The following is a 20,919-nucleotide window of genomic DNA, read 5'->3' as shown; positions in this document are numbered from 1 at the left end:
TGAAGCCGTCAGGTCCAGGGCTTTTTTTAGTTGGGAGCTTTTTAAATTACCTTTTCAATCTCTTTTTTCGTTATAGGTTTATTTAATTGTTCTACCTCTGTGTTAGTTTAGGTAGGTAGAGTGTTTCTAGAAATTTGTCCATTTCCTCTAGGTTTTCAAATTTGTTAGAGTACAACTTTTCATCACGTTCTGTTATGATTGTTTTAATTTCAGTTGGAAGACAGATTTTTTTAAAAGGTTTTTTTGTGTGTGCTTTAGATGAAGATTTATAAAGCAAATAAGTTACTCATTAAGCAATTAATACACATATTATTTTGTGACTTTGATGGCCAACCCCATGACATGTCAACACTCTCCCATTCTCGACCTTGGGTTTTTCATTACCAGCTTTCCTGTCCCTCCTACTTTCTATTCCTTGCCCCTGGGCTGGTGTGCCCATTTAGTCTCATATTGTTTTATGGGACTCTAAAGAAGGATTTTGACCTTGCACTTGTACAACCCTGCCTTATCCCCATCACCTTAATTCTAGCCCTGTTGTTGTGTTGTTGTTAGGTGCTGTTGAGTTGGTTCTGACTCATAGCGACCCTGTGTACAACAGAATGAAACACTGCCTGGTTCTGCACCATCGTCCCAATTGTTATGCTTGAGCCCATTGTTGCAGCCACTGTGTCAATCCATCTCGTTGAGGGTCTTCCTCTTTCTCAATGATCCTCTACCAACCACGATGTCATTCTCCAGGGACTGATCCCTCCTGATAGCATGTCCAAAGTATGTGAGACAAGTCTCACTGTCCTTGCTTCTAATAAGCATTTTGGTGTGCATCTTCCAAGACAGATTTGTTCATTCTTCTGGCAGTCCATTGTATATTCAATATTCTTTGCCAACACTGTAATCCAAAGGCATCAGTTCTTCTTTGATCTTCCTTATTCATCGTCCAGCTTTCACATGCATATGAGGTGATTGAAAACACCATGGCTTGGGTCAGCCCTAGTTCCAATAAAATTTTATTTACAAAAACCGGTAATAATCTGTTGGCCATAGTTTGCTGATCTGATTTTCTAAAATTATTGCATGAAAATATCTTGATTATGCACTGAGCTTTTTGGAGCCCTCCTTAAATACTGAGCCCCAGGAGAGTGCCCCACTTGCCTCACCCTAGTTGGGGATGTCCCAGTGACTGAAGGGTGCTACTGGAATCTAGTACTGGGCCAGGGGTCAGGGATGCTAAATGTCCTACAGTGCTCAGAAGTCATGCCCAAAATGCCTATAGCGCCCCTATTATAGGTGTTAGGAACATGTACGTACACCGATTGATTTCACCGCTCACTCCTGCCAAAATAAATAATACTCAAAGTGTCAGAAGCCCCAGGGCACCCATTACAAGGCTTTTAGGTCCCTGCCAAGTGTTTCTGGAAGTGGAATCTGTCTTCATTCACAGCTATGGACTCCTGGTGCCCCGAGGACATGAGCCTTGTTGATTTTGTGTTCAACACAGCAAATCACGAAGTTGAAATTACGCAGCTCGAGATGACACTGATGGTTAGATTTCTGCTCAGTTTGCTCCAATGTTCTACAGATGTCACTTGAAAGGCTCTTTTGGGCCAGGCATAGAGCTCACCTGGTAGGGGGTGAGGCAGGTAGAGTGGTCTGAGAACAGAAGGCCAGGAGGGCTTCCGGGGCAGCAGCCTGAGAAGCAAGCAGGGTGTTTTTGGAAGATGAATCTGGCAGTCCAGGGAGCTGATTGGAGGCATCCTCTCAAGACTCAACGTCTGGACTATGTGGGTCTGATGTGGCCCCAGGGTCAGGAAGAGAAAAAGATATGAGCAATTTCTCCAAAGAAAATATACAAACAGCTGATAGCATATGAAAAGAGGGTCAGCCTCATTAGCCATTAAACCTGTTGCCATCGGATTGATTCTGACTCATGGCAACCTCAGCAAGCAAGCAAGCTGAAAGTGAAGAAGACTTGAAGCACTTACTGATGAAGATCAAAGACCACAGCCTTCCTTATGGATTATACCTCAACATAAAACAAGAATCCTCACAAGTGGACCAATAAGGAACATCATGATAAACAGAGAAAAGATGGAGGCTGTCAAGGATTTCATTTTACTTGGATCTACACTCAGGGAAGCAGCTGTCGAATCAAATGACACATTGTATTGGGCAAATCTGCTGCAAAAGACCTTTTTAAAGTGTTGAAAAGCAAAGATGTCACCTTGAAAACTAAGCTGCGCCTGACCAAAGCCACGGTGTTTTCAGTCGCCTCCTATGCACGTGAAAGCTGGATGATGAATGAGAAGACCAGAGAAGAACAGATGCCTTTGAATTGTAGTGTTGGTGAAGCATATTGAATATATCATGGAATAACAAAGTAACCCACAAATCTGTCTTGGAAGAAGTACATCCAGAATGCTCCTTAGAAGCAAGAATGGTGAGACTACGTCGCACATATTTTGGACATGTTGTCAGGAGGGATCAGTCCCTGGAGAAGGACATCATGCTTGGTAGAGGGTCAGCGAAAAAGAGGAAGACCCTCAATGAGATGGATTGACACAGTGTCTGCAACAATGGGCTCAAGCATAACAACAGTTGTGAGGATGGTGCAGGACCGGGCAGTGTTTCGGTCTATTGTACATAAGGTCGCTATGAGTCGGAACCGACTCCGTGGCACCTAATAAGAACAACAACAACACGGCAACCTCACGTGTTACAGAGTAGAACTGTATCATAGGGTTTTCTTGGCTGTAATCTTTATGGATGCAGATTGCCAGGACTTTCTTCTGCAGCACTGCTGTGTGAGTTTGAAACCACCAACCTTTAGATTAGGTAGTTGAGCACAAACTGTTTGTACCACCTAGGAATCTTTAAAAAAAAAAAAAAAAAAAAAGCCCAAACCCATTGCAGCCTCCAGGTTCTGCTGTTGTAGTTTCTGTGCCGATCTTATTGCCACTTCTTGCTATCTTGTGCCATCTCTGGTGTTACAGCTTTCTCTGTCTCCTGAGTCTAGGAGGTTCTCAGTGCAGGGACCCCATGTTCAAAAGATGCACTCCTGCTCTCTGCTCCTGGCTGTTCTTCTTGATGGTAGTGAGGGCCCTTCTCCCCTCTGGGATCAGCTCTTTTGTGCCTAGTGGGTTGATGAAATTGACCAATCCCCTTGTTAGGGTTCCATATACCTTATTTGCATAGTCTTGTCCCCCCACGCAAGCGTCGTATATACTTTATTTGCATAATCCCACCCCTGGAAGCATTCTATGCACCTTATTTGCATAGTTAGCAAGGTGTCCAACCCCTTTGGTGGGCCACAAGACTTTATTTGGATAGTCCCACCCAATCATTTTTGTGGGAATCACAAGACCCTGGCTGGAGCCATATTAAGTAATTCACTGTACAGCACCTCCCCTGTTTGCTTTCTTTAGGGAGGGAAAGGAGCCCAGGGTGAGTACCTGGGTCCTGCCTGAGTGCCTGGGGATGGAAACAAAGGGGACTATATTCAGCCTATTATGAGTACCCAGGATACCCTATTATGGGCACTGCCAATCACAGGACTGAGCCAGGCTGAGATAAGGGGTGCTGAGATGGTACAGACCCCAAGTATGACCCCCCTGCCCTCCCAAAATACAGTCCTTCCCAAGATCTGGGACCATCCCTACAGAACCATGGTGGCAAATCTTACTGGGTCCCATTTCCTTCTCCTAATATTGGTACCCAGGGAACCTCAGGCTAAGCCGAACATCCGTCCATGTCAGGGCCAGCCCTTCCTTTGCAGTTACAGGAAAGGAGGGGGTGCCAACCTCTGTACTGGGATCATCCCAGGCAAGGCAGTGACTTATGTCTACAATGTTCCTTACAACGGCACACTCATCCTAGTTGAGTGTGAAGCCATATGTTATTATAGTTTTTGATTTGGATTTCCCTAATGACTAATAGGAAACCCTGGTGTCATAGTGGTTAAGTGCTACAGCTGCTAACCAAGAGGTTGGCAGTTCGAATCCCCCAGGCGCTCCTTGGAAACTCTATGGTACAGTTCTACTCTGTCTTATAGGGCCACTCTGAGTCGGAATCGACTCGACAGCAGTGGGTTTAGGTTTGGGTTCGGGAATGACTAATAATGTTGCACGTCTTTTCATGTACTGGTTGGCCATTGGTATCTCTCCTTTGGAGAAATGTCTATTCAAATCCTTTGCCCATTTTTAGTTGGGTCGTTTATTTGTTGTTGAGTTGTAAGAGTTCTTTATGTAATCTTGACACAAGTCCCTTATCAGATCCATGATCTGCAAATATTTTCTCTCATTCTGTGAGTTATCTTTTCATTTTCTTGATAGTATCCTTGCTGGTTTTTCATTTTAATGGAGTCCAACTTACCTATTTTTTCTTCTGTCACTTGTACTTTTGGCTTTCTATCTAAGATTCCATTGCCCAACTCAAAGTCATGAAGATTTACTCCTATTATTTCTTCTAAGGGTTTTATAGTTTTAGCTCTTACATTTCAGTCCATGATCTACTTTGAGTTAATTTTCGTATATAATTTGAGGTAGAGGATGCAACTTCATTCTTTCGTATGTAGAGATCCAGTGGCCCTAGCACCCTTTGTTGTAAAGACTATGTATTCTTTCCAGATTGAATTGTCTTTGCACCCTTGGGGACAATCAATTGACTATAAATGTAAGGGTTTATTTCTGGACTCTTAATTCTATTCCTTTGATTTATATGTCTATTCTTATGCCAGTACCATACTGTTTTGATTACTGTAGCTTTATAGTAATTGAATAAAATTTAAATAGTGCATTCTAAGGGCTGGCTAAGGAGTACTGGTGGCAGAACAGTTAAGACTGGCAGTTCTATGGCACCCAGCAGCTCTGTGGGAGATAAGACTTGGGGATCCGCCCCCATAAAAATTACAGTCTGAAAACCCGATGGGGCAGTTCTACCCTGTCTTGTAGAGTCCGTATGAGTGGAAAATCTACTTGACGGCACCCAACAGCACCAACAAGGGCCGGCTAGGCGGGGATGAGGCTAGAAAGGGGCCTGGGGTTCTGGGCGGCGTGCAGAAAAGTTGGGGGCGGGTGTCCTCTGACCTGTTAAAGGGCCGTCTTTACTGCATCCCCCAACTGCCTGCTGGGTCCCCGTGGGTGCGCCCCTCAAAGACCCCTGAGCAGCTAAAACCCCCAAACGAAGGAGTTCCTCGATCCCTGACCGCTCCCCACTTCCACCCACTTCCACTGGGAGGTGCAGTAGCTTAATTACCCACTTTCTCCTTCCGGGTCCTGGAGCCCTAGAACACGGGGCGGGAAAATCGGGACTACGGAAAGCGTGCGTCTGGTCTATGTAAATTACATGCTAACGACATGGAACTGTGCCGGCTGAGCCGGCTGGGGAGTCTCCGAGCTGCAGGACGGCCGGCGCCACCGGGACCCTGGCCACGCCCGCGCCACCCCCACAAGGACACACCAAGGCGGGGCTTCTCCTCCCCGAACCAGACCCCCCCCCCCAGGGAGGTGCGGACGTGGGTCTCCGCCCCCAGGAGCCCCCGGAGCTGTCGTCGCCCCGGCGTCCCGCCACCTCTCCGCCTGGGCCCCTCGCGAGCCGGTGAGCTGGCTTCCGGCCCCGATGCCCCCCGAGACCTCCCTCCCGCCGCGGTCCCCGTTAGCACCGTTTCAGACCCCGCCCGAGGGCCTCCCGGGTCCCTTCCCACCTTTGGCAGGCTCGTGGGGGTGAGGATCCAGAAAAGTCTCTCTGTCCGCCGGGTCCTGGCCTGCCCCAGAACTTTGGCCGGGTTGCCAGCGCCTCGGACGACAGAGGACCTCCACGCTGGAGGGAGGGAGGCTCTCCAGGGCGACCCCCTGCCCTCTGCGGTCTTGGCACCACCCAAGGTTTGGCCTGAAATCTCAGAACCGCTCCCAGGGCGCCCCGGAGCCCCACCCGAAGAGCCCCGTCCTGGGCAGGGTGGAAAAGTGGAGGAGAAGCCAGATTCCGCATGGAAGACTCCCGGGCCAGAAGGGGACCTGAGGTTCCTTTTGCCTAGCCCGTCCCCTTCGAGGCAGAGGCTAGCCACTTCTGGGCGGCTTCCCTCCTTCCGGGTCCCCTGCTAGGCACAGGGTTTGAGGGCTGCTTCTCTTCCTCGTGGCGGGGGCTCTCTGCTGCCAACCTGTGTCCGGGCCTCAGGCAAGGGATCCTGCCTGATGGAGGGGCCAGGGAGGCAGAGGGTCCCAGGGCCTGTCAGGGGCTGCCCATCCTTCTGCGGCTTCCAGGGCTGGCAGTTCCCTGTTTTCCTCTCCTGAACTTTCCCACCAGTGGAGGGAGCTAGCCCTCACTTAGGACACCAGTCTAACCCCGAACCCGGCAGGAGAGCATGGGTTTTCCCCTGTGTCCATGCAGGTGCTCTCTGGTGGGGCCCCAGGTCTGATGTCTGTTTGTGAACCCTCAGATGTCCAACTGGGACTGCGTGATCTGAGGGGCAGGGAAAGGATTTTGAGGGCCCAGTGTGCCCCTGGCATGAAACACCAAACTCGTTGCTGTCAAGACAGTTCTGACTCAGTGACCCTATAGGACAGAGTAGAACTGCCCCATAGAGTTTCCAAGGAGCCGCTGGTGGATTTGAACTGCCGACCTTTTGGTTAACAGCCTGAGCCCTTAACCACTGTGCCACCAGGGCTCCAGCATGAGACAGGGAGCCCTAAAAACATTGACCAGGGATTCTGTGAGATGGGAGAGAGAAGGACCAGACATTTCACCTCCTCAAGCCCAGCTCTGTGCCACTTGGGCAGGAAAAGGGCACCTCACCCTGGCTGGGGGCGGGGGGGTCCCTGAGGGCTGAGGCTGGCAGCTCCTGGGCCCAGCCTGGACCAGCTGCCCACCGAAGGCACAGGAAGTGAGAGTGAAGTATCTCTGGCTGCATTTCCCTCCTGGCCCCAAACACCACTAGGAAGAGCTGACCTTACTCATGGTTCCCCATGCCAAGGAAAGACCACTTCCCTGCTGGGACAGAGACAAAGCCAGATCCCCCAGCCCCACCTCTTCTCTGCCCTGCTTGAGTCTTCTGGAATAGGCCTGCCTGCTGGAGAGCTGGGTCACCCATGGTCTTGGGCTTGCCTGTCCCCCAGGGAACACAGGTGGGTAACTGCTGGGCCAGAGGCTGGGGGTGCACAAACAGGTCCCTGCTCATAGTGATGAAGGGGGTAAGAGGGGCAGGGCAGCAATGATAAGCAAGGGAAGGATCCCCTCCAGATAGTGCTGAGTGATGTACAGGAAGGGGTCTAGCCCAGATTGGGGTGGGGTTTAGGATGGCTTCCTAGGACGGACAGGACTTCTCTCTGGCTGAGAACTGTGGAAACTGCAGAGGGAGCAGCTTGCTGGGGGAGGGGGCTGCAGAGCCAAGTGGACATAAAAACTGTGTGGGAACTGGAAGTTGTTGGGAGTGTGAGTGGGAATGGCTATCTCATGGAAGGACACATCTGCAGAGAGCCCCCCAGAGAGAGGCTGGGGCCCTGCTTGCAAAGACAGAGCAAAGGTGCTTAGAGTTGTCACTGGAGTTTGTGTGGCTGCAGCCCACGAGGTGTCACAGCTGACTGATCAGCGGCTTCCCTGAGACCTGGAGACAGGAGATACTTGTGGAGAGCCAGCCCTACGGAAAGGTTCCAGATGAAAGGTGGGGTGCAGAGGGGAGGGAAGGAAAGCCTTGAAAAAGCCCCCCGAAAAAGGGGCCGCTGGGGCAAGTGCTAAGGAAGACCTCTCCATAGAAGGGGCAGGAGAAGGAATGGGAGAGGGGGTAGGCTGGCGTCCAGTCTCCAGAATTCCCCCCTCTCCTCTCGTGGTCTCCTCTTGAGTCTACACCCCTTCTGCCCAGCCACCTCTGGATCAGGGACAGCTGGTTGCTCTGAAGGGAAGCAGTGAGGGTCTCGGGGCTTGGGAATGCCAGGGCAGTGAACTGAGACAGCAGTGACCAGCTGGCAGGAGGAAGTGAGGAGGCGGAGGAAGGCTGGGTGGGCCCTTCTGGGAGGAAGAGGGAAAGGTTGCAGGCCCAGGAAGGCTGAGGGGCGGGCAAGTGCTGGGAGGAGGGTGTGGAGACTTGACATTCAAGGTAGCACAGAGAAGGATCAAGTGGTGTCCGTGCCCTTTCCATTTGCTAAGGGAACAGAAATCCTGGAGGAGGCAAGAGTCGGTTTGCTGGAGGAGTCAGTGTCTGAGGTACAGCCCAAAGCCTGGGGCTGGGCAGGGGTCAGAGCTGGGGGACTCTCTGGGGCTGAATGTCACATGCAGGTGCCAGGAGGACACACACACACACTCACACACACACACACACACTCACACACAGACTCACACACACACACACTCACACACACACACTCACACACACACACACACACACACACACACCCTGAGGCTGTGACGAATGGCATGGCTCCTGGGGGGTTTTCTGGGGAGGGAGGAGGCCTCGCACTGAGAAGTGATTGGAGCATCTGAAACAGGCAGTTTAGGGTGGATCTAGCTGAGGTGCTGTTTTAAAGCTCTTGGGCCTAGAGGGAAGGTGTGGGGTGCTGGGCTTGGCAGGAAGAGGGGATTTCATGTTTCTGGCAGCTTCCTGAGCTTCCAAGATCTTCCCAGAACCTGGGGCTAAAGGGAGGGATGCTGTGGGAACAGCGTGGAGTCAGTTGTCTTAATTGAGGTGAAGGCTTCTCCCACTGCTGCCACAGCCTGGAGCCCTGAATGCTGGTGAGGTGGAAGGGGGACCCGGTAACAGGAGGAGGGCTTACATTTGGGGAGGGAGCCTTGAGACATGGAGGCAGGTCCTGGCCATTATGTGATGAGGGGAGAGTGGCCTGGGCAGTGGCCCTGAATACTGATAGGGCAGGTGTGTGCGCCCGTGAGTGCATGAATCTGTATGTCCGTGTTGTGTGCATCTAGATATATTTGTGGGTGTCTGTATTTCTGTGTAGTACTTGTCTGTGTATGTCTCTGGACTCGTCGCCATGTAAGTATGCATTTGTCTGTCCTGTCTGTGTGTGAATGCGTGTGAGTGTGTCTGTGTGGGGGCCTGCGTTTGTCCGTTCGTATCTGTGTCTGCTGTGTGCCTCTCTGTGTAAGTGTGTGTGAGTCTGTGTGTGACTGTGTGTGTGTGTCTGTGCTTGTCTCTGTGGCTGTGTGTGTGTGTGTGTGTGTGTGCGTGTGTTGGGGTGCTCAGAGAAGCCCTTGCAGGTTGTTATTTAGCACAGTTATGGAAACTGACTCTTGGCCACAAGCTCCTTATCATGGAGTGATTTTGCAGGTCTCCTGTCTTGGTCATCTAGTGCAGGCATAACAGAAATACCACAAATGGATGGCTTTTACAAAGAGAAATTTATCTTTTCACAGTAAAGTAGGCTAAAAGTCCAAATTCAGTGTGTCAGCTCCAAGGGAAGCCTTTCTCTCTCTGTCAGCCTTCTCATTAATCTTCCCCTGGACTAGGAGCTTCTCTTCACAGGGACCCCAGGTCCAACAGATGCACTCTGCTTTCTTGGTCGTGTGAGGTCCCCAACTCTCTGCTTGCTTCCCTTACCTTTTATCTCTTGTAAGATAAAAGGTGCGGCAGGCCACACCCCACGGAAACTCCCTTTACATTGGATCAGGGAGGTGACCTTAGTAAGGGTGTTACAATTCCACCCTAATCCTAGCTGTCTTCCAGGGGGTGGTGCCCCCTGTGATACCTGGTGCTGGGGCAGGAGGAAAAGGCGGCATTCAGCCGTGCCCAAGGAAGGCGGCATGTAGGCAAGGGGAGGGCTGGCAGCCTGTGGCCGCTGCAGAGCTCCGTTCTGTCCCCTCCCCAGGAGGCCCCAGAGGTGGTAGCGGCAGCATCAAAGGCCGCTGCTGCGGTGCTGGGGGCAGAGGATGCCCCGAGCCTTGGAGCGCGAGGAGGGCTGCTGGGCCTGGGCAGTGCTGCTAGCTTCCATGCTGATCCAGGGCCTCACGCTGGGCTTTCCCACTTGCACGGGCGTCTTCTTCACTGAGCTGCAGCACGACTTCCAGGCCAGCAACAGCGAGACCTCCTGGTTCCCCTCCATCCTGACGGCGGTGCTCCATGCAGGGGGTGAGCAGCCTGAGGGCAAAGGGGGGCTCTAAGAGGGGTGAGAAGGAGCCACAACCTCCCCAGCCTCCTAGGTCCCTCTCTCTGAGCCCACAGACTTGAGCTTGTGGCGTGAACTCCTACAATTTCACCTGATTTCAGCAGGGCTAGCCCCCTCTGGCTGGAAACCAGCTGGATTGGGTTGTGTCTCCACCAGCTGGCCCAGGGAGGGCTGGGAGATGCATTCGAGGACAGCACAAGGCTGTGGGTGTGCTAGGGTGTCCTGCTAGGCTTGGGAAGAGCTGGGGTTGGGGTCAGCCTGCTGAGCCTCTGCCACTCTCCGGTTAGGTGATCTCTCTGAACCTCAGTTTCTTCCTCTGCAAAACGGGGATAATATTCACCCTGCCCACCACCCACATGGGATTGTGGGGAAGATCCAAGGAGACCTGGAAGTGCTTAGAGCTGGGAAACTAGAGACCCTCATGGGGGCTTCAGGATGGGGAAGGTGACTTGAGAAACACACCTAGAACCATGGGGGCAGGGCAGGGGGTCCATCTCCCCCTGGGCTCCCTGTGGAGGGGATGGGCAAGAGGGCTAGGGAGACAGAGGAAAGACAATCCCCTCTTCCCTCTTCTCCTCTCTGGGCACCTCCCTCTGTCTTCCACACAGGAGCCTATTTCCTGGCAGGCTCCTCTAGGAATGTGACCTCGCCCTGACCCCAGCAATGGGGGAGGGGCAGCAGCTGCCCAGGGAGGGTTCTCCACAATAGTCCAGGTGCTGGGACTCACCTGCCCTGCCTCTGGGAGCTCTCCACAGGGACTCCACTGACTGCAACCTTAGGAGGGGCCTGGTCCACCGGCCTGATGGCCCACAGGGCTCTCCCCGTTTGGTGTTTGGTCACCTCACCTGACCCCAGCTCCCTGGTTATCCCCCCCCATCCACTGCACCCGCCTGGCACCAGGACCTTCCCTGGAATTGGAAGGGAGGCCAGACAGGGTAGATTGCCACCCTCTCTGGGATGACCCCCGAATCTGCTGCCCAGGGCATGGGCTCAGGACAAGGGGAGGGTCAGTCCTGGCCCAGACCACCATGGCCTTCTGGCCTGGTTGGGTGGGTGTGGGAATCTTGGTTGGCTCCTTTCCGTGTGGGCGGAGGGGACTGGGCATCAAGCATCTAATGGGATCTCTACTCTCCAGCCAACTTTAGAGTCACCACCCCCTACAGCCATACCAACATCTCAGCTGGCCTGGAATTCCTCTGTCCACCAGCCAGCCCCCTCACTTAACATACACCTTCAGCCCAAGCTCATTCAGAGTGTGGTAGAAATTTGAAGCTCGCTGATTCTAAGCACCACCCTCCAACACACACGCTGGAGAAGAGGAGCGTAAGCAAGCACAGGGCCTACCAAGGCTGCAGAGTGGGTTCATGGCAGAAGCAGTGCCCCCCGTGGAGAAAGCACCCTGCCTCCCAGCGCCGCACCCAGCACCCTACCCAGCACCCTCTGCAATCTAGCTGGTTCTCGTACAAGCCGCCACCCCCAATTCATGATGACTCAGGGCTTTCCCCAATGTCATCTTTCCTAAGTCAGCATTTGGGTGGTAAAGACGTACGAGTCAGTGGCCAGGCCCCAACTGATTGATTATCTCTGGGGGCTGCTCACTTCCCTGGTACCTCCCATCCTCATACTGGCTCACACCGGCCCACGCATCCCCTCCCTACCCAAACACACACGTACACGCACGCACACATGCACACGCTCACCCTGTTCCTTTGGTTGCGCTGGGAGAGTAACTATGGAAAAGCTCAGTTATGCTGTGGTTGGGGGAAGGGCTTTCAGTGAATGGGGCCCCTGTGAGGAGGAGGTATCAGGAGCAGCCGGCCCGGACTGGCTTATTTCTGCATATCCTGATCTGGGCTGGTAAGAAAGTGCCTCAGGGTGGAGCTGGGTTGGGGAGAACAGGCCTGTTTCCAACTAGAGCCAGAAGTCTGGATGTAAGACCTTGGCGATGGCTGGAGGTGATGGGAGAGGGGAGACGGCATGCCTCCCCCATCCAGAACCCTCAGAGGGCAGTAGAAGGGGGTGCAGTGCAAAGGCCCAGGCAGCCCACCATAGGGGCAAAGGCCTCCAACTGGACAGGGTGGAAGGTGGTGGGAGGGCTGTGGCCCCAGGTGTGAGCGGCCCTGCACTGCAGGTCTTCTGAAGGGAGGAGAGCAGGGCTGGAAGTGCCCAACATGATTTCGGTTCCCTGGGATCCCCCTTCCAAAACAGACCCACAGGCAGGTGTCCACACAGGTCACGAGCTGACCTGATTTCAGCTGAGGAACACTTTCAGCCCTTCACATCCCAGCGGGTCAGCCATCAGTCAGTCTAACCCCTCACTCTGTAGGGGAGGAACCTGAGGCTCAGAGAACGATGGAGCCTTGCTTGGGCCACTTGGCCAGCCTGTGGCAGGGTGGGGATCAGAACCCAGGCCTTCAGGCTCCAAGGCTTGTGCCCTTTCAGCCCCCTGGCTATTTCCTGCTGGGACTCCCTCCCCATCCTGCATTCACCCCGCACCCCCTGACTTCATTCAGCTGCTCCCTGCTCTTCTTCATCTCTCCCCTCCACAGGGCCCCTGTGCAGCATTCTGGTGGGACGCTTTGGCTGCAGATGGACAGTGATGCTGGGGGGCTTGTTGGCCAGCCTGGGCATGGTGACCAGCTCCTTCTCCAGGACCCTCAGCCAGCTCTACATCACAGCGGGACTCATCACAGGTAATTGTTGCTCCATTCCAAAAATTCCCTGGTGCCTACCTAAAAGTGCCCTGGGGCTGAGGGGGCGGGAGCCAAGTGAACAGAGCAAGCAGGCAAGCTCCCCATCTTTTGGAAGCTACAAACCAGTGAGAGAGACGGATAATGAACAAATAAATAAATAAGGACTATGTCTGATCCTGACAAGTGCCATGAAGAAGACAGGACAGATGATGGAATTGTGTCCTGGGCCAGGGTGGGGGGTGGGCAGAGAGTATACAACCCCACGTGGTGCACGGTATAGCTGTTCCTGGCGATCTGCTTCCGTAACAATTACAGCCAAGAACACCCTGTGGAGTGCGGTTCTACTCTGTAACACGGGGGGTGGGATCACCATGAGTCGGAATGGACCTGAGGGCAATGGATTTGGTTATAATTATTATTTTTTAATCTTTATGGAAGTAGATTGCCAGGCCTTTCTTCTGTGGCCTTGCTGGGTGGGTTCAGACCCCCAATCTTAGGTAACAGTCGAGCACAAACCATTTGCACCACCCCAGGATCTACTATTACACAAATAAAGAGGTAAAATATCTAGAACATCCCATGAAGAAAATAAAGCAGGGTCGAGGGGAGGTTGCCATTTTCAGGAAGGTGGTCAGGGAAGGAGTCCAGAGAAGGCGATAGTTGAAGGGAGGCCTGATGGAGGTGAGGAGTCAGCCCCCAGGCTCTCTGGGAAAGAGCATTCTAGGCAGAGGGAACAGCAAGTGCCATTGCCTGGAGTGTTCAAGGAACACCCAGTGACCAATAGGTTAGATGGGCACGGACAAGGAGGTCAAAGAGGTGGGGAGGAGGATAGGTGGGAGTCCGGTTCATAAAAGGTTATGTTGTGAGATGGAAAGCCATTTGAGGGGTTCGGGCAGAGGGGTGAGTGATGTGATCTGACCCATAATGATATACGGTTTCAAGAGTCAAGAAGGGTGACACCGAGGTTTTATGCCCTGAGTTACCAGAAGGATGGAGCCGCCATTAACTATGATGGGAAAACCCAGGGAGGAGCAGGTTTGGGGAAGATGGAAAGCTGAGGCTTAGACATGTCCAGTCTGGAGTTCAAGGAGTAGTTCTGAGCTGGAGCAAGCAACTTGGAAGTCATGAACTGGACGGGACTTAATGTCAAGATGAGGGGCCACCTGCTGTCTGCCAGGGAGTGAGGGTGGGCAGCTGGAGAGCCCTGAGGATTGTTCCCGGGGCCTCCCGGGTGAGAGGTCTACCTGGGAAGGAGAATCAGTAGAATGTAGGCCCAAGAACAGGAGGAAGAGAGCATGCTAAGGAGGCAGGGGTGACCCACTGTGTCAGACCTCCTATGAATCAAGTCAGGTGAGAGCAGACAGCCGGGACACCATCAGTATGGAGGCTGATGACCTCGATGGTGCAGAGGTGAGGATGAAAATTTGGTCGGAATGGGTTCAAAAGAGAACAGAAGGGCAGGAGAAGGGGATTCGGAGACAGCAAGTAGAGACAATACTTTCAAAGAATTCTGCTGGAAGGAGAATGAGGTAGTAAAGAGGAGAAAGTGGATGATGCAGAAGAGAGGGACTGCCGGAGGGATGCCTTCAAGTGGGCAAGATCAGGGCCAACGTGGAGGGCTGGACTTAATGGGAGCACAGCCTTCCACCTCTCCCAGGTGGAAGCCAGGTGGTCAGCTGAAGGGGAGGAGGAGGAGGAGGAGGCAGGGATGCGGAGAAGAAGAGGGCAGGAGTAGCCAGCTGGGAGGGTGGGAGAGGAAATGGAAGAGAGTGCCAGAGTGGGGTCACAGGCAGCCCAGGGCCCATCGGAGGCCAATGGTCATGGCCTGGTTGCAGCTTTTTCTCCAACATGTTCTGCTGTGCACGGCAGGCGTGGAGCAGGGGGAGCTGGTTTCAGCAGGGTCAGGGAGCTGGAGAAGGCTCTCTGGGAAGGTAACCTTTGAGCTGAGATGGGCAGAGCTGATGGCAGCTACAAATGTCCCAAGGCTGGGGGCAGCTTGGTGTCCAGAGGACGAGAAGGAAGGTTGATGTGGCTTAGTTGTGGGGAGTAACGGGAGAGTGGCCTGAGATGGGATCTCGGAGGGTTAACAGGAGCCAGGCCAGGCAGGGCCCTCCAGCCACAACAAATTTTGGGGATTTTTTCTAAATGCAGTGGGAAGCGTTTGAAAGGTTTAAGTGGGGAGGAATTAATCCGATTTAGGTTTTTAAAGATCACTCTGGTGCTGGACTAGCGGGGCAGAGCTGAGGGGTGGAACGTGTATAGGGAGGTTGTGAGGAAGGCTGATTCCACCTTAGCTGCATGAGGATTTGAGGGACAGCGTGTAGCATAGTGGTTAAGGGTACAGAACCTGAAGCCACACTGCCCAGGTTCGAATCCTGAGCCTGTCACCTTGGGCAAGTCACTTCACCTCTCTGTGTGTCAGTTTTCCCATATGAAAACCGGGGCTAATAATAGCATCTACCTGACAGGGTCGTTATGAGGGTTAATTGTGCCATCACACATCAAGCACCTCACTCCCTGGGGACTTGGAAGTGGAGCCAGGCTAGAACTGTAGCGGGCAGGAGTGGGAGGTGACCCTGCAAACCCACTCTGGGTGCAGTGTGAAGGCCCCAGAGCACCCTCGAGCTGGTCTCCTTCTCCCTCCACAGGCCTGGGCATGTGCTTCGGCTTCCAGTCCAGCATCACAGTACTGGGCTACTACTTCACCCGCCGGCGGGCGCTGGCCAACGCGCTGGCCTCAGTGGGTGTCTCCCTGGGTATCATGCTCTGGCCGCTGTTGTCCCGCTACCTCCTGGAGGATCTGGGCTGGAGGGGCACCTTCCTCATCTTCGGTGGGGTCCTCCTCCACTGCTGCGTCTGCGGGGCCGTCATGAGGCCAGTGGCCACCACCGTGGCCCCTGAGACTAAAGAAGGCCTCCCTCCACCGCCCAAGACACCTGGGCCTGGCACCCTGGCAGCGTGTAGCCAGACCATCCAGCGCCACCTGGCCTTTGACATCCTGCGGCACAACCCTGGCTACCGTGTGTATACGCTGGGTGTCATGTGGATGATCTTGGGCTTCCCACTGCCCCATGTCTTCTTGGTCCCATACGCTGTGCGGCATGGGGTGGACGAGAACCGGGCTGCCCTGCTCATCTCCATCATCGGCTTTAGCAACATCTTCCTGCGGCCAGTGGCCGGGCTGGTGGCAAGCCGGCAAAACTTTGCCAGCCACCGCAAGTACCTGTTCACCCTGGCGGTCCTGCTCAACGGGCTCACCAACCTGGTGTGCACAGCCTCGGCTGACTTCCGTGTGCTGGTGGGCTACTGCCTGGTGTACAGCGTGTCAATGAGCGGCATTGGTGCCCTCCTCTTCCAGGTTCTCATGGACATCGTCCCCATGGACCGCTTCTGCAGTGCCCTGGGCCTCTTCACCATCCTGGAGGGCATCTCCATCCTTATCGCCCCGCCAATGGCTGGTAAGGCCCCCGGAGGGTGGGAGGGCGGCCAGGTGTGCCTAGGTACAGCCTGAATGGGTGGGGGATGGGGGGGCCCCAGTCCACACAGCTTTGAGTCCAGTCCAGCATCTCCAGGGGTTGGAGCTTGGAGTCTGTTTTTCCTAAGCACCCCCATGAACAGTGCCGCACACTGTTCCCCAGCTGGCACTGGGGCTTGTGTATCAGACCTACCTGAGTCCTTCACCTTCTTCTCTGTGCCTGTTTTCTTTTCAGTCAAGTGAGGATAATATAGAATCTCCCCCACTGGCTCCTTGTGAGGATTAGGAGTTATATACATCAAGAGCTTAGCAGGGAGCCTGGCACACAGTAAGTGCCTACCGGGTGCGTGTTTGCTGTTATTAACATCCTAGACCCTCCGTTTCCTGCCTGGGGGACCCCACCAAGTCCTCCTCCTTCACTGAGCCACAGTGACATCTGCAAAATGTAGAAAAGAACACCCACCACTAGCCATTTATTCACTCATGCCAGTCCCTGGCTGTGCATGGCTGAACACAGACCTGGTCCGGCTCACCTTCAGGAATGAAGGAAAAGAGAGCCATTTGTAATTACACTGGTGGTTTGTGCTGAGAGGGAAACAAACAAAACATGAAAAAGATCCACATGAGAGGACCTGCGGGGGCTGCTGGGAGCCTGTCTTGCAGAGTAAATGAGGAAAGGTTCTTAAAGCCCTGATGCTGGGTTGCAGTCAACAGACAACACAGGTGGTGGTTATTACAATAAGACCCTGAGATTGTTCTTGTTAAGTGCAGTCGAGTTGGTTCCAACTCTTGGCGACCCTATGCACAACCTGTGTGCAACAGAATGAAACTGCCCGGTTCTGCACCATCCTCACAGTTGTTGCTATGCTCGAGCCCACTGTTGCAGCCAGTGTCAGTCCATCTTGTTGAGGGTCTTCCTCTTTTTCGCTGACCCTCTACCAAGCACTACGTCCTTCTCCAGGGAATGATCCCTCCTAATAACATGTCCAAAGTATGTGAGACATAGTCTCGCCATCCTTGCTTCTAAGGAGCATTCTGGTTATACTTCTTCCAAGACAGATTTGTTCGTTCTTTTGGTAGTCCATGGTATATTCGATATCCTTTGCCAACACCACGATTCAAAGGTAACAGTTCTTTGGTCTTACTTATTCATCGTCCAGCTTCTGCATGCATAGAGGGCAACTGAAAACACTATGCTTGGGTCAGGCGTACCTCAGTCCTCAAGGTGACATCTTTGCTTTTTAACACTTTAAAGAGATCGCTTGCAACTGATTTGCCCTATGCAATGCGTCTTTTGATTTCTTGACTGCTGCTTCCATGGGTGTTGACTGTGGATCCAAGTAAAATGAAATCCTCGACAACCTCAGTCGTTTCTCCGTTTATCTCGGATTTTTGTTTTCTTTATGTTGAGGTGTAACCCATACTTAAGGCTGTGGTCTTTGAGCTTCATCAGTAAGTGCTTCAAGTCCTCCACTTTCAGCAACCAAGGTTGTGTCATCTACATAACGCAGGTTGTTAATGAGTCTTTGTCCAATCCTGATGCCCTGTTCTTCTTCATATAGTCCAGGTTCTTGGATTATTTGCTGGACATAACAGATTGAATAGGTATGGTGAAAGAATACGACCCTGACACGCAAACCTTTCCTGACCTTAAACCATGCAGTATCCCCTTGTTCTGCTTAAACGACTGCCTCTTGTTCTGTGTACAGTTTCCTCATGAGCACAATTAAGTGTTCTGGAATTCTCATTCTCCGAAATGTTACTCATAATTTGTTATGATCCACACAGTCGAATGCCTTAGCATAGTTGATAAAACACAGGTAAACATCTTTCTGGTATTCTCTGCTTTCAGCCAGGATCCATCTGACATCAGCAATGATATCCCTGGTTCCCCATCCTCTTCTAAATCCGGCTCAAACTTCTGGCATATACTGTGGCATATATGATATACTGCCACAGCCACTTTTGAATAAGCTTCAGCAAAATTTTGCTTGCATGTGATATTAATGATATCATTTGATAATTTCCACATTCGGTTAATCACCTTTCTTGGGAATAGGCATAAATATAGATCTCTTCCAGTCAGTTGGCCAGGTAGCTATCTTCCAAATTCCTTGGCATAGACAGGTGGGCACTTCCAACACTGCATGCATTTGTTGAAACATCTCAATTGATATTCCATCCATTCCCAGAGCCTTATTTTTCACCAGTGCCTTCAGTGCAGCTTGGACTTCTTCCTTCAGTACCATGAGTTCCTGATCATATGTTACCTCCTGAAATGGTTGAACATTGACCAATTCTTTTTGGTACAGTGACTCTGTGTATTCCTTCCATCTGCTCTTGATGCTTCTTGCATCGTTGAATATTTTCTCTTTAGAATCCTTCAGTATTGCAACTCGAGGCTTGAATTTTTTTCTTTAGTTCTTTCAGTTTGAGGAACGCTGAGCGTGTTCTTCCCTTTTGGTTTACAATCTCCAGCTCTTTGCACGTCATTATAATTCTTTACTTTGTCTTCTCGAGCTGCCCTTTGAAATCTTCTGTTCAGCTCTTTTACTTCATCATTTCTTCCTTTTGCTTTAGTTACTCTATGTTCAAGAGCAAGTTTCAGAGTCTCTTCTGACATCCATTTAGGTCTTCTCTTTCTCTCCTGTCTTTTTAATGACCTCTTGTGTTCTTTGTGTACGATGTCCTTGATGTCATTCCACAACTCGTCTGGTCTTCAGTCATCAGTGTTCAACACGTCGAATCTATTCTTGAGATGGTCTCTAAATTCAGGTGGGATATAGTCAAGGTTGTACTTTGGCTCTTGTGGACTTGTTCTGATTTTCATCAGACCCTGACATAGACACCCCCAATGGGGAATCTTCCCCCGAGTGCAGCCCTGGAAGCTTTAGTTTCCAAGGAGTTTTCCAGGCAAATAAGTGGAGAGAGCTGCCTAGGAGGTATGAGTGGGTCCTCGGAGGAGGAAACCCTTGGTGGCGTAGTGGCTAAGTGCTACGGCTGCTAACCAAAGGGTCGGCAGTTTGAATCCGCCAGGCGCTCCTTGGAAACTCTATGGGGCAGTTCTACCCTGTCCTACAGGGTCACTGTGAGTCGGAATCGACAGCACTGGGTTTGGTTTTTGGGAGGTGGCTGAGCAAATATCTCAGACTCCACTCACCTGGCTGCTTGGCTGCCTGCCACCCAGGGTAAAGGAGTCATGCTCTTAAGTTGCCTTCTGGCCAGAATCTTTTTTTTTTTTTATTTAATGTTTTGATGTTTAGGTGAAAGTTTACAGAGCAAATTAATTTCCCATTCAATGATTTATACACAGCTTGTTTCATGATATTGGTTGATATTGTTGACCCCTGAATGTGTCAGCGCTTTCCCTCTTTCCTCCCTAGGTTCCCCCTGTCCATACGCCCAGCTTTCCTGCCTCTACTGACCTTCTGAACTTTGCTTTTAGGCAAGTGCTGCCCTTTGATCTCATATAGTTGATTATTCTGAGGTGCACATTCCGTACTGGTGTTATCGTTCATTTTATAGGGTATCTAAGTGCCACAGTCTCTGGGGTTCCACCAGTCTGTCTCAAACCAGGAAGTCTGGTTTTATTTATGAGTTTGAATTTTCTTCCATATTTTTCTCCCACTCTGTCCATGACCTACTACTGTGATTCCGATCAGGGCTGTAGGTAGTGGTAGCTGGGTGCCATCTAGTTCTTCTGGTCTCAGACTATGGTTCATGTAACCCATTAGTCCTGTGGACTGTTTTATCTTGAGTTTTTGGTTTTCTTCACTCTTCTTTGCTCCGGGCAAGAAGAGACCAATTGTTCTATCTTAGATGGCCACTCGAAAGCTTTTTATATTTTTAAATATATATATATATTTTATTTTATTGTACTTTAGATGAAGGTTTACAGAACAAACTCGTTTCTCATTAAACCATTAAACAGTTAGTACACGTATTGTTTTATGACATTGGTTAACAACCCCATGACATGTCAACACTCTCCCTTCTCAACCTTGGGTTCCGTATTATTAGCCTTTTTGTCCCCTCCTGCCTTCTAGTCCCTGCCCCAGGGCTGGTGTGCCCCTTTAGTTTCGTTTTGTTCCATGGGCCTGTCCAATCTTTGGCTTAAGGGTGAACCTCAGGAGTGACTTCATCACTGAGCTGATAGGATGTCTGGAGGCCATACAGGGTTTCTCCAGTCTCTGTCAGGCCAGTAAGTCTGGCCTTTCTTTCTGAGTTAGAATTTTTTCTATGTTTTTCTCCAGCTCTGTCCTGGAGCCTCTATTGTGATCCCTGTCAGAGCACTCAGTGGTGGTACCTGGGTACCATCTAGTTGTACTGGACTCAGTCTGGTGGAGGCCGTGGTAGATGTGGTTTGAAAGCTTTTAAGACCCCAGTCACTACTCACCAAGGTAGGATGGAGAACATTGTCTATATGGATTATGATATGTCAGTTGACCTAGATGTCCCCTGAGATTATGCACAATCTTTTTAAGAACTCTCCCTGCCTGGGCCACAGTGGGTTTATTTTCCTCCCCTCCTTTTCGTTCAACACATACCTATTGAGCACCTACTAGGTGCCAGCCACGATTCCTGGCACTGGGGATATAGCAGAAACAAAAAATCATGAATTGGAAAGCACACAGTTTAGTGGGGCAGGGGG

At 51.6% G+C, this 20,919-nt stretch overlaps 1 protein-coding gene across 8 annotated transcripts in view; it reads left to right on the top strand.

The window, feature by feature from the left end:
- The first annotated feature begins 5,279 nt into the window (after positions 1-5,279).
- The window catches only part of SLC16A5 (solute carrier family 16 member 5), a 19,582-nt gene continuing 3,942 nt past the window's right edge, over positions 5,280-20,919 (top strand). Inside the window, exons 1-5 of one of the 8 annotated variants that reach the window (XM_064270773.1) lie at positions 5,280-5,589; positions 6,962-8,187; positions 9,804-10,063; positions 12,650-12,793; positions 15,442-16,251. In XM_064270773.1, coding sequence (XP_064126843.1) covers positions 9,865-10,063; positions 12,650-12,793; positions 15,442-16,251 — 1,153 coding nt within the window. In that variant the 5' untranslated portion in view covers positions 5,280-5,589; positions 6,962-8,187; positions 9,804-9,864. Of the gene's footprint in view, positions 5,590-6,382; positions 8,188-9,803; positions 10,064-12,649; positions 12,794-15,441; positions 16,252-16,503; positions 16,597-19,651; positions 20,497-20,521; positions 20,669-20,919 lie in introns of those variants that run through there. The other 7 variants (XM_064270772.1, XR_010318301.1, XR_010318302.1 and 4 more) reach the window with 7 other exon arrangements.

The sequence above is a fragment of the Loxodonta africana genome, chromosome 18 (genome assembly GCF_030014295.1).
Source record: "Loxodonta africana isolate mLoxAfr1 chromosome 18, mLoxAfr1.hap2, whole genome shotgun sequence".
Lineage (NCBI taxonomy): Eukaryota > Metazoa > Chordata > Mammalia > Proboscidea > Elephantidae > Loxodonta > Loxodonta africana.
This window is presented reverse-complemented; position numbering and strand designations above follow the sequence as displayed.